Raw genomic sequence first — 14,409 nt, 5'->3', positions numbered from 1 at the left:
TCAATCAATGATTGATTAACTCATTTAACACTAAAACCAACAGTGTGAGTAGCCCCTATTGATATATCCATTATGTATCTTAGTAAGTAAATTATCCATTATCAATTCTTTACTAGTGTTAATGCAAATTAGTCTGTGAGCCTTGTTTTGAACCCACATTTGCAAGGTGGGCAGCTCAGTGTGGGGCCAGGGAGAATGTAAGCACTCCAAAATGTAGCAGCAGCTGGAAAAGAGCTGGTAGTGCTAAGCATTTGGGCCTGGGCAGTTATAAATTTTTTGGAAAGTGGGAGAGTTCCATGTCCGTATTTTAGGATGACTCTGATAATGTTAAAGATCCAGAGGGTGAGATTAAGTGGCCTATACATGGGATCCCTGTTCAACTAGTTGTCTGAGACTGAATACCTCTGTCTCTGTTATATCTACAGGTAGCATGGACTTAAAGAGTGATGAGACTCCTAGAGGAAGCCCAGAGGAGTGAAGAAACTGAGGAAAACAGGTTTAAGGTCAGGAAATTTTCCACTGAAATACTTATAAAAATGAAAATCATCCACATAGTTGACAAATAAGACATAGTTGAATTGAATACTGTGAACAGTTGCCTCGGCAACTGTCAAAAACTAAATGCTAAACTGTTGGAAGAAAGCAGGTACCCAAATCAGCGGGATGGTATTTGTTATGCATGACGTTAAGCAGAGAGTTTTAAGACGAATTCACAAGTTAACTCTAAGATGTAAATCACAATAGTTGATCTCTTGGGGGACGGGAGGTGGGGCTGGGGGTGTCTCAAATTTAACGCGTCTCCTTGTATGGGCTAGAAAGTGGTAAAAGCTGCTCCAGGTGAGGCTCGAACTCACAACCTCGGCATTGCTCACAGGTGTACTGCCTTATAAGTACCGCGCGCTAACCGATTGCGCCACTGGAGCCACACTGGATGCGCATTTAGGGAGATATAAGTGAATATATTTTCACAGATAAAGACACTATTTTTGCTAGAGGTATTAAATAATATGAACAAAATGGCATCTTCTGATATGGAGCTTCCACAAATGGGGTTAGAAGCAGCAATCAAGGCATCCCTGATATTAGCCAATCTGCAGCCGTTTCCCCCACAATATAGAGATGCTGCCGGGGATGAGCGTCGCAGTTACCTCTATTTTGATTTTTCGCTCCGATTCTCACGGCTTCTCTAAATTGACTGTTATTTTAATGAAAAAAAAATTACATTGGTTCAACAAAGGCAGGAAGCTTTCTATTTACGAGGGTGTTTTCAGCGTGGAAAAAACTAGTGCATTTTCATAGCTGCCGGATTCCGGATTCGCATGGACTTTCCATCTCAGCGGTTCTACTTTCCTGCATCTCCTCTCCCTCCGCCCTGCTCTCCGCTCCGCTCCGCTGACCTTTCTTCTGCTTCAGATGCCACCTATCCCAACCCAACCCAGTCGTTCGCTGGGTTTTGTTTTTTTTTTTAAACCCAAGAATGTTAAAATAATTTAACATTCAGGGAGCTAATATTTCCTTTAGAAAAATCACTGTTTTAAATGTATAGATACAACACAGGCTAAGAAAATGCAGAAAACCAAAAAGATAATAACTTGAAATTTATCTGAAGTCTCATACTCAGAGGAATCCGTTGTTTATATTTGTTGTAGTTCATTTCAAGCTTATTTCATTCTAATTATATATTTGGGGAAAAAAGAAACTTCCCCCAGATGGACTCATGGCCTTAGCGGACGCATTGTGAACCAGACTTGAGCAATAACTCCATTTGTTACCTGGTCCCCGTTACCTCCATTTTAACAAGGGGTACATGATGACACTTTGGGTCTTTCTGTACCAATATCAACTTGGACTTTGTTTCCAACAGTGCTTGAAATGTGAAGGACTCTTTTTCTTGAGTTTATGGATTTTGAGTAAATAGTCATAAGTTCCTTTAGGAAAGGAATTGGGGAATTATATTCTATATATTTCCAGTGGATTTGCAGGGTCCTATTTTCTCAGGACTTGGTTTCTCCTTTAGTCAATGATTCCAGGTCTGAAAACTGGTTCAAAATCAGAAATTGAACAAGATATTTTGATTTTTAAAAAAATTTTTATTGAGGTATAGTCAGTTTACAATGTTGTGTCAATTTCTGGTGTACAGCACAATTCTTCAGTCATACATGAATGTACGTATATTCATTTTTACCTTCTTTTTCACCATGAGCTACTACAAGATATTGAACATATTTCCCTATGCTATACAGTATGAACTTGTTTAGTGATTTTATTTTTTATTGGGGCAGCTGCTGTCACTCTCCTAAATGTCTATCCTTGACTTCTTCTGGTTGTGTAGATAGTGATATATATGCTTGTTGGCTGCCCATCTATCTCATTTCTGTACTCTATTAGTCATCTCAAACTCTCAACAAAGTTGGCTTCCATTCTGAAATTGTCTCTCATTACAGTAATTTTTCCCACCCCTGGCACACGCGCAAACACACATACACACACACACACACACATGGATTCTGGTGGTTGAGTGCTGCCATTTCTGGCCTGAGTTACTTCAGGGTCCTATAATACCCATTGCTATCAGTGAGCCTACCTCTGTAGCAGTATCTCTTATCATTAACCCCAGGGCCAGTAGAGGACACTCACCACAGAATTTCTCAATGATGCTGGTTCCCCTCTCCCCAGTACATTCCATTTTATTTTTTCAAACAGAATGTCCTTGGGCCCTCCTGTGACACATTCATTGAGTGGGTTTCCTAGCATTACATGGTAAATCCTCTCTAATATGCCCACTTTTCTGAGCTTTTAATCCTTTCTTTCTACGATCAATCCCAACAGTCCTGGCATTCTTACCACATTTAATGGGAACTACTTCTTTTTCTAACAGTGTGTTGAGTCCTTGCCACTGGGTCAAAATTCTATACTTTGAGAGAATGTACCAATAGCAATGAACTCCACTTCAACTAACTTTGAGTTTTACTCTCCTTGATCCAGAACCCTTAGAATTGAGTTCTATATGGGAAAGATGCTGAGTGGGTGGCAGAAACACATGTTTAGCAAAGCAGAGGTCTCTGCATTGTCTTTAAGCAAGAATGACAAGCTAACCCTTAAAAAGGAGGACTGGGCAACTTCCAAAAGATTCAAAAGATATCAGGAAATTGGAGATTTAGATGTTCTAATGCCTCCAACCAGATGTCTCCATCCAATGTCTCAAGGTTCTATTCTTTTCCAACCAAGGCCATGACATAGGCATAGAAGATAATCTAGTTTGAGGATTTTACCTACTTTCGAGTTCTAGTATTCTTATGATTAAATCTTGAATCTGAACCTTAGCTTTTTGTGCCCTTGTGTTGCAGGATATGAGAGGTTCTTAATACCATCCTAACAGAGACACTCTGGCTGTCACAGTTAGCCTTTGTTTGATGAGATATCACCCTCAGCATTTAATCATCTCTCTCCAAGGCACTGATTTCTTCTAATAAAAACCATACACTTCTGTTACATCATAATTACCTACTATTCTTTATTTTCCAAGCACTTCCAAGATACATCACATCTCCTTGTGCATATCCACCAGTATAGCATCTCAGTTCAGGTTTGGTGAAAGTTTTAAAAATTGTTTCTTTGTGCCAGTGGCTGCTTGTGTTCCACCAATCCCCTCATTGCCAACTAGATGGTGGATAATTTAGCCTCAGAAATCTCATCTTAGCCTCTTCTTTGTCAGATCACTTTGGATACCACTTTTGGTGGGGTTCCCTGGAAAAACTCTAAGATGGGGATTTACATTCAGAAAGTTTACTGGGGCACTACCTGAGAAGAAATGAAGAGAATCAGAATTTGTCAGAGGGGAAAACTGGGTTGCAGTGCAAGTGCAAAAAGGCATTTGCTACCCCCCGGAGGTCTCCACAGCTGGGATGGGCCCTTCAGAGTTGTCCTAAGCTGAGAAGCCAGATCTTGGCTTTTGTACCCCCTCATTGACCAATAATTGGATACAAGCTTCCCCTGGAAAAGGACTGTGACCTTGACCTGAGACAATTTCTAAAGAGGGATGACAGTTGAGAGCCATCAGGTAACAGCCTTCCAAGGATCTGGGAGGGTTTCAGGTAATTCAGTCAATACACCATCTGTGACCTTCACAGTGAGGAAGAAGAGAAAGATAAGATGACTTTGAGCACAGGATGGAATTTAAAAACCACCATAGTGATCCCAGATGCTGCAGAAAACATTTTATTGGAGATAATGGCAGGGCTCATTCTGAAACCAAGGAATCAAGGGTTGAGAGGGGAAAGCCTATCCTTCAAAGGCTGCCCTGCCCAGGTATCTTAACCTAAATGCACTGAAGATCAGACATAGAACAATTTCTGTCAGGTCCAAATTAGAAAGAGGCTCTGAGTCCCACTATCATGGAGATGCCCTTCCCTTCATGTGAGGTGATTTCCTGCTCCCACTCTACCTTAGGGCTCCTACAAGAGACAGATCAGTGCAGGGTTGGGGGTGGGCAGGGTGTCATGGATAGACTGACTTGGAAAGGTTTGGAAATTGACATTACATGTTTGTTCTAGGGGAGGACAAACGTTATGAAGTGGAACCTAGATTGTGCGCCTATATACCCCATTGCTACTTCTACACCTTTAGAGCAGAGAGAGAAGGAGGAGTCAGAATGTCTAGGAATGCTGTTCTTCAAGATATTGTGACAAAGTGAACCATCCTCATGGAAAGGTGGTTTTCCTTTGATGAATTTTCATGATTAAATTTGTAACACATGTCTAAGGATTTAGAGTTTCCATTCTTTTTTTCTTCACTTGCATACTCTTGCAAGGAGAAATAGCAGTAACCTTCTGTTTATAAATCTCCTTGGTAAAGAGTGGGAATTTTTGGCACTATAGGGGTGACTTAGTCAAGAGGAGGCCACTTAGGAAGAGAGTGTAGTGAAAAGATGGATTTTTTTTGAACAGATATTCAGGTAAGAAGCGGGATAGCTCCTGCCCCCTATTCGATCTTCCTATTTAGTTTTGAGGTGCTTCAGGTATGCCAGGATATCTGACCTGACTACACTGATTGGAGTCCGATGGAACCATCGCATGATGGGGACTCCATTAGGTCCCACCAGGAACTTTTCAAAATTCCAGCGAATGTCATGGACCATGATGGGTTCCCAGGATATATGTTTGATTGAGCCCATAACCTCGGAAGGATGAGGACAGGCGCGCTGAAGCAGAGAGATGGAAAAGAGAAATGACAATGTAATTTCTGCTCCTGGATGATCCAGGCTATTTTCAACAACAGAGAATCCACTTCTTCTTATATCTAGATATTTTAATTTCCTATGATTCTTAATAAACTCTCTGAATCACAGTCATGCCAACTACAAACAATACTGTAAATATTACAGCAAAAGTCTATTCCCTCTTTCTGTTTCTCCCTGTGACCCCATCACAAAATCATGCTGCTATGTTTAAGACATGTCACCTCTCTAGCTTTCAGTTTCCTTTTCTGCAAAGTGAGTGGCTTAGATTAGAATGTGGTTTCCCAGATTTTGGTACTCCATGGGCCAATAACATTTCAAAAATATCTTTTGGGACCAAAATGGAGTTCCAATATTTTGTTTTGTCAAATAAGAGAAAAAAAATTTTTTAATTCATCATTTAATTTTAAAATGATAATTATAAGAATAGATAACACATAGGTCCTAATCTTACAATAAAGGGCAGCCCTACAGATCAGTTGAGTTTATGAAACCCTCCTTACATTGCCCTATTTTTTTTTTTTTCAGTTTACTGAGAATATACAAAAATCTCAACATGGGCCAGCCTTGGCCCACAGTCCAACATTTAGGAACGAACAATGAACTCTGATGCCCTTTAGAGGCCCTTTCAGCTGTCACATTCTCTATATCTAAAAGTCAAGTGTTTCATAAAACACAGTTACTACATTGTATTATACCTGTTGATTTCTATGTATTCCTCTCCGGTATGAACTCATCAAGGAACAGGGACTGTGTCTATATACCTTTATACTCTTATTATTTAGCAAATTGCCTTATAGATAGCAGACACTCAACAAATGTACCTTGAATGAATGAATGTCAATAAGCAAAAGAGGATGATCCCAGTGAAAAGAAATACTCTATACAACTCTCTCCACAAAGTCAGAGTCTCATAGATACTAACAAATTAAACCCTAATCCCTATGCTAATCTGAAGGTCTCTTCATAGAGTCTAATCCCACCTCCAGGCAGGAGCTTTTGGATCTATTTACAACACGTCAACTCTATACTAGGAATATTAGAGAAAAAGAGGCTTACATCAGTAATTAACTTACCTTCAAGAAGGTGAAGACTTTCTGTTCTTTTTCACCATTCACATCCCCTTTCTCAAAAAGCTGGAAATTAGGTATATATCCTCCTCCCGGACGGACGTACCTGCAATGAACCATAATGTTCCCAGGAAGCTCCAGAATATAAGAGAGAAAGTTATGATGGATTACTAGGATTTGAGGTCATGAGACAGGGGAGAAAATGCTAGAGTTACAGAAAACAGGGCTGTAGGGAAAAGTAAGGGGAAAGTAAGACCATTTTTAAACTTTGGGCTCCCAGATTCACTTCATTTTTCTCTATTCCACATCCTGTCACTCCCTCTCCCCCAACCCTGCACTGTTTCTGCACCAGAAATATCAGGAGCCATTTCTTTCTTCCTTTTATTTTTTTTAAATTTAATGGAGGGACTAGGGATTGAACCTAGTACCTCGTGCCCGCTGAGCTATACCTACCCCACCCCAGGAGCCATTTCTGTGCTCTTGCTCCTCCATATGTCCAGGTCTCATTACCCAGGGAGGAGGAGAGAGTCTCTGAACACTGCCATACTCACAACAGCAGAGGCCAAAGTTAAACTCAGTTTGTAGAGGCCCCTAAGCCTATTAATCCACTACCCATCCTGGAAGTTCCCAATACAGAAGGACCTCTGGAAACTGAGGAAAAGTAGACAGAGACCCCTATAGGGTTTCAAGGACGCACTTACTTCAGTCCTGGAAGGATCTCTGAGTTCTCTCCCGGCTCTTGCTTTCCAAATTGGTTGCAGGGGAAACCCAACACAACTAGGCCATAGGACTTCAGCTCCTCCTGAAGTGTATTTAATTCTATGAGTAGAGAAGGGACGATATGGCAGCCTGGCTAGAGACCCTGCCTTGTGTAGAGAAAGATTTTTGGAGTTACCCATTTTACAGAGGAGAAAACAGAGGCCCAGGGAAGGAAAAAAATATTTAAGTCAGAATGACTATTAGTAGCAGGGCTGAAGTTAGATACTGGATCTCTAGACATGGATTCAAAAGCCCTGTGTTATAGTGTAGTATTTCCCAAATCTGTAGCATGTCAGACTCAGCTGGGGGCTTTCTTTAAAAATAGAGATGCCCAGGTCCCATTCCAGAGAATTCTCTGATTCCATTCTTCTGAGATGGCTCCCAGTTATCTTTATTATTCTAAAGCTCACCAGATCACTGCTCATGGAATTGTAAAATGGTGCAACTGCTATGAAAATTTCTCAAAAAATTAAAAATAGAACTACCATAAATCCAGCAGTCCCACTTCTGGGTGTATATGCAAAAGAACTGAAAACTAGGTCTGAAAGAGATATTTGCACACCCACGTTCACAGCAGTGTTATTCATAATAATCAAGAAGTGAAAGCAACCCATATGTCCATCAATATAATATATACATATAATGGAATATTATTCAGCTTTAAAATGGAAGGAAATTCTGTCACATGCTACAACATGGTTGAATCTTGAAGACATTCTGCTAGTGAAATAAACTAGTCATAAAAAGACAAGTACTGCATAGTAAGACAAATATATGAGGTATCTAAAGTAGTCAAATTTATGGAAACAGTTATAAAATCCCTTTCCCTTTTTTCTTGTCTATGTAAGTTACCTGGAAAAGCCTCAGAAACATCAGTCCTACCTCCTCTATTTACCAAGGAGACCTGAATCTTTGGACACGCTCCTGGTTCTCAGATACATATTGATTCTCCTGGAAATCTCAGGAGCAAAGCAGAGTCAGAACATAGGGAAGGGGTCCGCAAACTTTTTCTGTGAAGGTCCAGATAGTAATTTCAGATTTTATGAGCAGGATGGTCTCTGGCACCATTACTCATACAACTACTCAGCTCTGCCTTGTAGCGTAATATCAAACACAGACAATTTGTAAATGAATGGGCATGGCTATGTTCAATAAACCTTTGTTTACAAAAGCAGGCTTGCCAGATTTGCCCTGTGGACCAAAATTTGCTGATTCCTGACATCAGGGAATAAAGATATTTGATCATGAGTATTGATTTTGATATATAGAATTAGAATTAGAATATAATTCCAATATGATTTAGAATATAATGAGCTGGAAAATTTAGTCCAAAGGAGAATTGGCTATGAACGCTTACCAAGATATTGAGATGTCAGACCACAATAGGTGGCCACATTGACAAAAAGGACATGCTTGCCCGCATACTGCTTGAACTGAATGTGTTCCGCCTCATTCAGAGTGAAAGCGTCATATTCATAGATGTTGCCTTTCACATCTTTGTAGCAATCCATCTGGAAGATTTTAAAAAATCATAATATTAGTAACAATAATTTCTGCCATCTGTGTAATCTTTCAAAGCACTCAGAGAATAATGCATGTATTAACTGAGACCCAGAAAACAAAGAAGAGTTGTCTAAGGTGTCAATAACAAGAATGAAACTTCAGTCTGGTGACTTGAAAGGCAATAATTTTTTGAAGAACAGGGAGTCAAGTCTCTCCATTATCCTGGCAGAAGTAAAATACCAGGAACTGCTTAGATAAATGGAAAAGAGCAGACATTCATCAGCTGGAAGGGGATGACCTTAAAGTAAGTTGGGCCAAACAGAAAAGCACACTGCCTTTCATGCTTCTGTAAAAATGAGGCTACTCCTTGTCTCTGGATTAAAGGCATCCTGCCTGGATACCCTCCCTAAAGAGAAAGTTTTAAATTGCCCAGGTATTTTAGGATGGTCTTGTTACTTCTTTAACTTTCCCAAGGTCTTCTGACTTCTTATCCCACTTATCAGCATGGTGGGGAATCAGAAGCCAGCTCTATTGTTAGATTTCTTTGTGAACCTGAGCGTTGTCATCCTTGGCTCTTAGTTTCCCCACTGGCAAAATGAAGACATTCATCTGGATGCCTATCAGATCCTCCAGGGACCTTCCAGGTTCCACATTCTAGAATCTAATATTATCCCCTCCTTGAGTAGTTTTCTCTCTCTTACTCTCTTACTCACATGACGGTCTTGCAAACCAATACTATGAAGTTCTAACTTTTTGTAGGTCCTAAGAATGGAAATGGAGAGCTCAAAAATTCATCTGTGAGCAGGTCACCAAGATCTGTCTGGCAGCACCCAACTTACTCCATACTCAGCTCCTCACCCGATTGTGCTCTAGGTTTCTAATACCTGCCTCCATCATCAGCTCCATCTATTCTATTCCTTATCAAATTTCCTGAACATATTGGAGCAGGGTTCCTCATGACAGAAATAAGTTCCACATGAAATTCTCATTGGCTGTTCTTAGGTTAAATTCCTCTACATGCAGATCTCATTCCTCCTCTGTCTCTATCCATGCAGGGTCCATGCAGCACCCAAAGTGTGCTGACTCCACAGTGCTCACCAGCACCTCCTGATCCCTTTCCCTATATCAGAGAGGCTGCTACAAATTGCTCCTGGAATACAGGGAATATAAAATACCACAGTATGAAAAGAAAGCTAACGTCCAAACCACCCGGTAAGAAAAAGGCAGAGAAGTATGGACCAGAGAAAGGAGTGAAGGACATGATCTAATAAGAAAGGTCCAGACTTATACTAGGATAAAACTAGAGTCTCTAGAAATACAGTGGACTAGAAAGGATTTTAGTCAAACATCATCTTCCCCCATCTAAGGAAGGAGTGATCCAACACAAAACCAAACCACATTTTCCCACTCATTCTATCACTAGCACACCAGGCTGGAACTACTCAGTCCCTCCCTCCTCCTGGGGAGAAAGGCATTTTCTTTATGCAGACTTTTGCACCTTTCCCTAAATGCGCGCGCACACACGCGCGCGCACACACACACACACCAGCAAAACTGAGACATGTATAAAAAGAATATTATGGTTCCAAGCTAAACATTTTTAAGAATTTGCCTTTTGTTTCCCCCTTTGCTACGGCAATGAAAATGACTGAGAATCCTTTTGGGTACCAGAATGTGGGGACTTTGAACGTGAAGACTCCTCTGAGTCCAGCTTACTCCTAATATTCATTGCTGTTTCACGTTTCAGTCTGTATGATTTGTCTCATATACCTCTGGACTCAGCTTTTATTAAGCAAATTCTACAGCCCAGGGTCTCCCCACCCAAGTAGGCAGCAATGGATAACATAAAAACCACATCAATTCTCAAAAATAGAAAGTCACCCCGGAGGTTATTAGTCAAGAGGCAGGAAGATCTTACCAGAGCTGCCTTTTATAGAACACATTATATGCATAATAATTATTGCTCACCTACCCGATTACTGGATGAGCGTGTGGGTAGATACTGTTACACACATGTTTATAATGAGAAAGCAGAGACTAACAGAGGTGAAGTGACTTGTTCAAGGCCAAACGTGGTAACCCTCTATGTGAAGGAGAGTCTGCTTGCTCCTAACTTCATGATTCCTTTTTGCTTCCATATCATCAAGTTTGCTGCTATTCTTCCCTGAACGGCCCCTGCCACGGCCATATACACATTTTATCAATAAGGCAACTGAGCCATGAATTGGAAGTAGAATCAAAGCCAGAATCCAAGACTCCTGATTCCGGATCCAGTTGTTTTAGGCCTCCAATTATTTTTTTCCGTATGTTTTATGTTTCTCTGATAACACTCAGATTTCATCCATCCTGAAAACTTCCACACTGGCTTATTCCTCCTCTTCATGGGTTCCCCACTGAGCTGCATCTGAGATGACTCAGCTCAGCCTCTCCTCCCCACCCATTGGGATGCTCACTGCTGTCCCGAGCCTCAGACCCAGCTCTGAGGCACAGACTCATGTGACTGGAGGGGAATCCAGGTAACTTCTCCCTGGAGAAGGAGGGGAGAAAGGACCACAGTAAGGAGATGCTATCTTTCCTACCCATATTCAACTCAAGAAATACCCATTTATAGGAGTGAAGAAGCCTCAGGGAAAAGAGAAGAAAGGATTAGGGGAACCCGCAAAGAGAGAGAAAGCAGAGGTCAGAGTCTTACAAAAAGGACCGAGGGCCAGATCTTGGAGCAGGACTGAAGACTCCACCTTTGACCCCTGCCCTGCCCTCTCTGGAGGCCACTCACCTTCATCCTTTCTGGCTTGGAATTTGTCTGCACGAAGCCAGCTAAGAAAAGAAGGAAAAGATAGGAGGCCCTTAACTGTGCAGTCATGACTAGTGTTTGTAGATCACTAGTCTGAGATTCTTGAGGTCCTCAGGTAACTGGCAACCTTTTGATATCCTGGCAGAGACTCTGACTCTGCACAGGCCAATCACAGGGTGGCAAGGATTTCTGGGGTGTGAGTGGGGCAAGAAGATGTAGAATTCAAACCACATCCTCACATCTTCACCTACACACACCCCCATGAGCACTCAGTGCTCACTAGTGCAATGAGGACCTGGGACTCGTATAAATTCGGGTAGAATTAATAAATGGTGAGGGCAAGCCCTCCATAGTCCTTAAAGTCTATTGTCTGTTTTTACTGCATGAAGAGGAGTGTCTATATGCAGGCACAGTCTCCCAGACCTCACAGTAAATTGCCTAGAAAAAGGCATGATATAAACATTCCAAGTACTATTCTTAATATTATTATTTGAGCTCTAAAAAAAAAAATTCAAAGATGGACCACATATGATCCCTCTAAGAGAGTTAGAAGGAAACCAGCCCTGAAGAAGGGACAAATATTTGCACATTAATATGCTCACTATGCAAATGCTTACAAATGCTTTCAAGTGCTTAGAAATCGGTAAGAAAAACCAAGCAGCCCAAGAGAAACATGAGCAGTAGGCAGTAAACCAAATGGCATCTGTGATGGTATACAATGTTCTCCCTTACCAATAATCAAAGAGGTACAAACAAGAAAAATTGCATCCTGCACTTATCAGATTGGCCAAAGTTCAAAGGAGTGGAGGTACCCAGTCTGGGTGTCAGTCTGATATAGGAGGCTCTGATACCCTAGGTAGGGGCAGGGAGGACTACTAACAGCTGCCAGCTTTCTGGAGGATAATATGCCATTCTGAATGCAATGCTCTTTTAAAAGTAAATAACTTCTTTAAAAACTTTTGATTTTGAAATAATTATAAATGTCTAGGAAGTTGCAAACACTCCTCTTAATCTCCAGGAAGCCCCATGGTCCAAGAAGGATAATGGAAAGTAGACTCAGGTTCCTCTAAGGATAAAAATGCTTTGCCTCTCAACCAGCCTAAGAACCTCCATCCACTTAGCCACAGTTCCAACAACTATTCAACAGTCTCAGCTAAAATTTTGGAATAGATGAGTTGATGATGCAGACCTGGTGCCCTAAGGATTGTCGAGTTTCTCACATAAATAGCATATTAAATTCTCACCTTTCTCCATCTTGTCTATGGTACTGCTTTACTTTCTGGACCTCAAGTCCTGATGTTGAAGTTAATCATACTCTTCTTTTTTTTTCTTTTAATGGAAGTACTAGGGATTGAACCCAGGACCTTGTGCATGCTAAGCATACACTCTAGCACTGAGCTATATCCACCCCAAATCATACTCTTAAATTCGTGACTATTTGTCCTTGCAAGGACGCTCTCTATTTTATTTATTATTCATACTCAAATTCCATTCCCAGACTCCATTGATTTTTGATTCCCAAATTTCATTCTTTTTCTTCTCTCCCTATCGATATAATGTTTAATATGCATATTGTTCGTATTCTTGAAAAACAGATTATTAGCTCCTAGAAGTTTAAAATTTTATTTGTTTATTTTTCCATTTGGACCTCAGATTCAAAGGGTTGAGTTTATCAACTCCTTAATTTATAGTACTTTATCATCATTAGGCTGTACAATGATTCTCTTTGTAAAAATTTAAAAAATGTTTTGTCCTCAGTTCACCCTGATTTTCCTACCTTTCAGAGATGAGGAGTGACAAGGAAACAGTTATTACAGACTGGAAAGTTGGCAGCCTTTGCATTTGGTAAAATTCTAGCCTGATAACTTTGAAGGCAAAAATGACTAAAACAAGGGTGGATGTTAGCGTGGGTTGGCTGTTCCCAGTGCTTTGGGATTACAACGAAGGGATAATTTCAGCAACTAACTGTGCTCTAACATGATAGCTAACAAAGAGGTGTTGAAAAATATTTGGATTAGTTGAAGAGAATCAGGTTTGTTTCCCTTTACCACTCTTCCCACACTCTTCTTCCTCCTCCTACAGGATTAGCACTGGCAGCTCAGCTTTACTAACGCCCACATTTATTGAAAATGGTAAATTCTTCCTCTCCAGTTCTAAATTGCTTTCCAACCAGCCCCCTCCACCAGTTCTGCCCCTTCCAGGTTCACACGAGAAGCTGCCTTCACCTCCTTAAAACTGAAGTCTGAGTAGGGTTTAATTCTTGCTGCCAGTGGAGTCAGGGCATTCGTGAATTCTTTTGGAAAACAGAAGCTTTTTATTATTCCAGATTTCTGATCTCTTCTAATCTAGAGGGAGGAGCCCAAAACAATGACTGCAGGTCCAGCCACAAAGCTCCCAAAGCCTTTTCAGCGCGACTATACAGGTTTCCTGCTTTTTCCTTCCCACCTACAGATACTGACTCTCCTGCCTTTGTCCTGCCTTCATCAAATACCCTGTGAAATCACTTACATGTGGAATCTAAAAAAAAAGACACATATGAACATATTTACAAAACAGAAACAGATTCACAGACATAGAAAACAAACATGGTTAACAAAGGGGGAAGGGGGAGGGATAAATTAGGAGTTTGAGATTTGCAGATACAAACTACGATAGATAAAACAGATAAACAACAAGGTCCTACTAGATAAAACAGATAAACAACAAGGTCCTACTATATAACACAGGGAACTATATCCAATATCTTGTAAAAATCTATAATGAAAAATATATACATGTAAATGTATAACTAAATCATTATGCTGCACATCAAAAAAAAAAAACCCACAATATTGTAAATCAACAATACTTCAATTTAAAAAAAAGAACTATGAAGATTAAAATATCAGTCCTCAAAAATAATATACCTCATTTCCTCATCCTTTCCAAGCTGTGTGACTTTGGGCAAGTTACCTTCTCTGCCTCTGGTCCTTGTTTGTGAAACTGAGATATACTATGAACTTCATGGGGCTACGTTTTAAAAATAAAGGAGATAAGTCATTTAAACC

At 40.5% G+C, this 14,409-nt stretch overlaps 1 protein-coding gene and 1 non-coding gene across 3 annotated transcripts; both read right to left on the bottom strand.

The window, feature by feature from the left end:
* Positions 1-829: 829 nt before the first annotated feature.
* Positions 830-923, bottom strand: TRNAI-UAU (transfer RNA isoleucine (anticodon UAU)). The gene is made up of 2 exons: positions 886-923; positions 830-865 (listed from the first exon to the last, which is right to left on the bottom strand). It is a non-coding gene; the product is annotated as a tRNA-Ile (tRNA).
* Positions 924-4,993: 4,070 nt separating this feature from the next.
* LOC105084547 (epididymal secretory glutathione peroxidase) lies at positions 4,994-11,431 on the bottom strand. 2 transcript variants are annotated; one of them, XM_010974688.3, is made up of 5 exons: positions 11,345-11,431; positions 8,423-8,576; positions 7,008-7,125; positions 6,313-6,412; positions 4,994-5,200 (listed from the first exon to the last, which is right to left on the bottom strand). In XM_010974688.3, the coding sequence occupies exons 1-5, from the start codon at positions 11,429-11,431 to the stop codon at positions 4,994-4,996; spliced, it is 666 nt and encodes a 221-aa protein (XP_010972990.3). The 2 variants fall into 2 exon arrangements, with proteins under 2 accessions (XP_010972990.3, XP_031291337.2); XM_031435477.2 differs by lacking the exons at positions 4,994-5,200; positions 7,008-7,125 and having other exon boundaries at positions 6,351-6,412.
* Positions 11,432-14,409: the final 2,978 nt, after the last annotated feature.

The sequence above is a fragment of the Camelus dromedarius genome, chromosome 19, assembly GCF_036321535.1.
Source record: "Camelus dromedarius isolate mCamDro1 chromosome 19, mCamDro1.pat, whole genome shotgun sequence".
NCBI classification, from domain to species: domain Eukaryota; kingdom Metazoa; phylum Chordata; class Mammalia; order Artiodactyla; family Camelidae; genus Camelus; species Camelus dromedarius.
Note: the sequence above shows the minus strand (reverse complement) of the source record. Positions and strands in the feature narration are given on the sequence as shown.

Bases quoted from the DNA above. Each gene is read 5' to 3' on its own strand.
- LOC105084547 (XM_010974688.3), bottom strand. From the start codon at position 11,431: ATGACTGCACAGTTAAGGGCCTCCTATCTTTTCCTTCTTTTCTTAGCT. The intron at 8,577-11,344 runs GTGAGTGGCCTC...AAAATCTTCCAG, and splicing joins CCAAGCCAGAAAGGATGAAG to ATGGATTGCTACAAAGATGT. The intron at 6,413-7,007 runs GTAAGTGCGTCC...GGTTCATTGCAG, and splicing joins GAGATCCTTCCAGGACTGAA to GTACGTCCGTCCGGGAGGAG.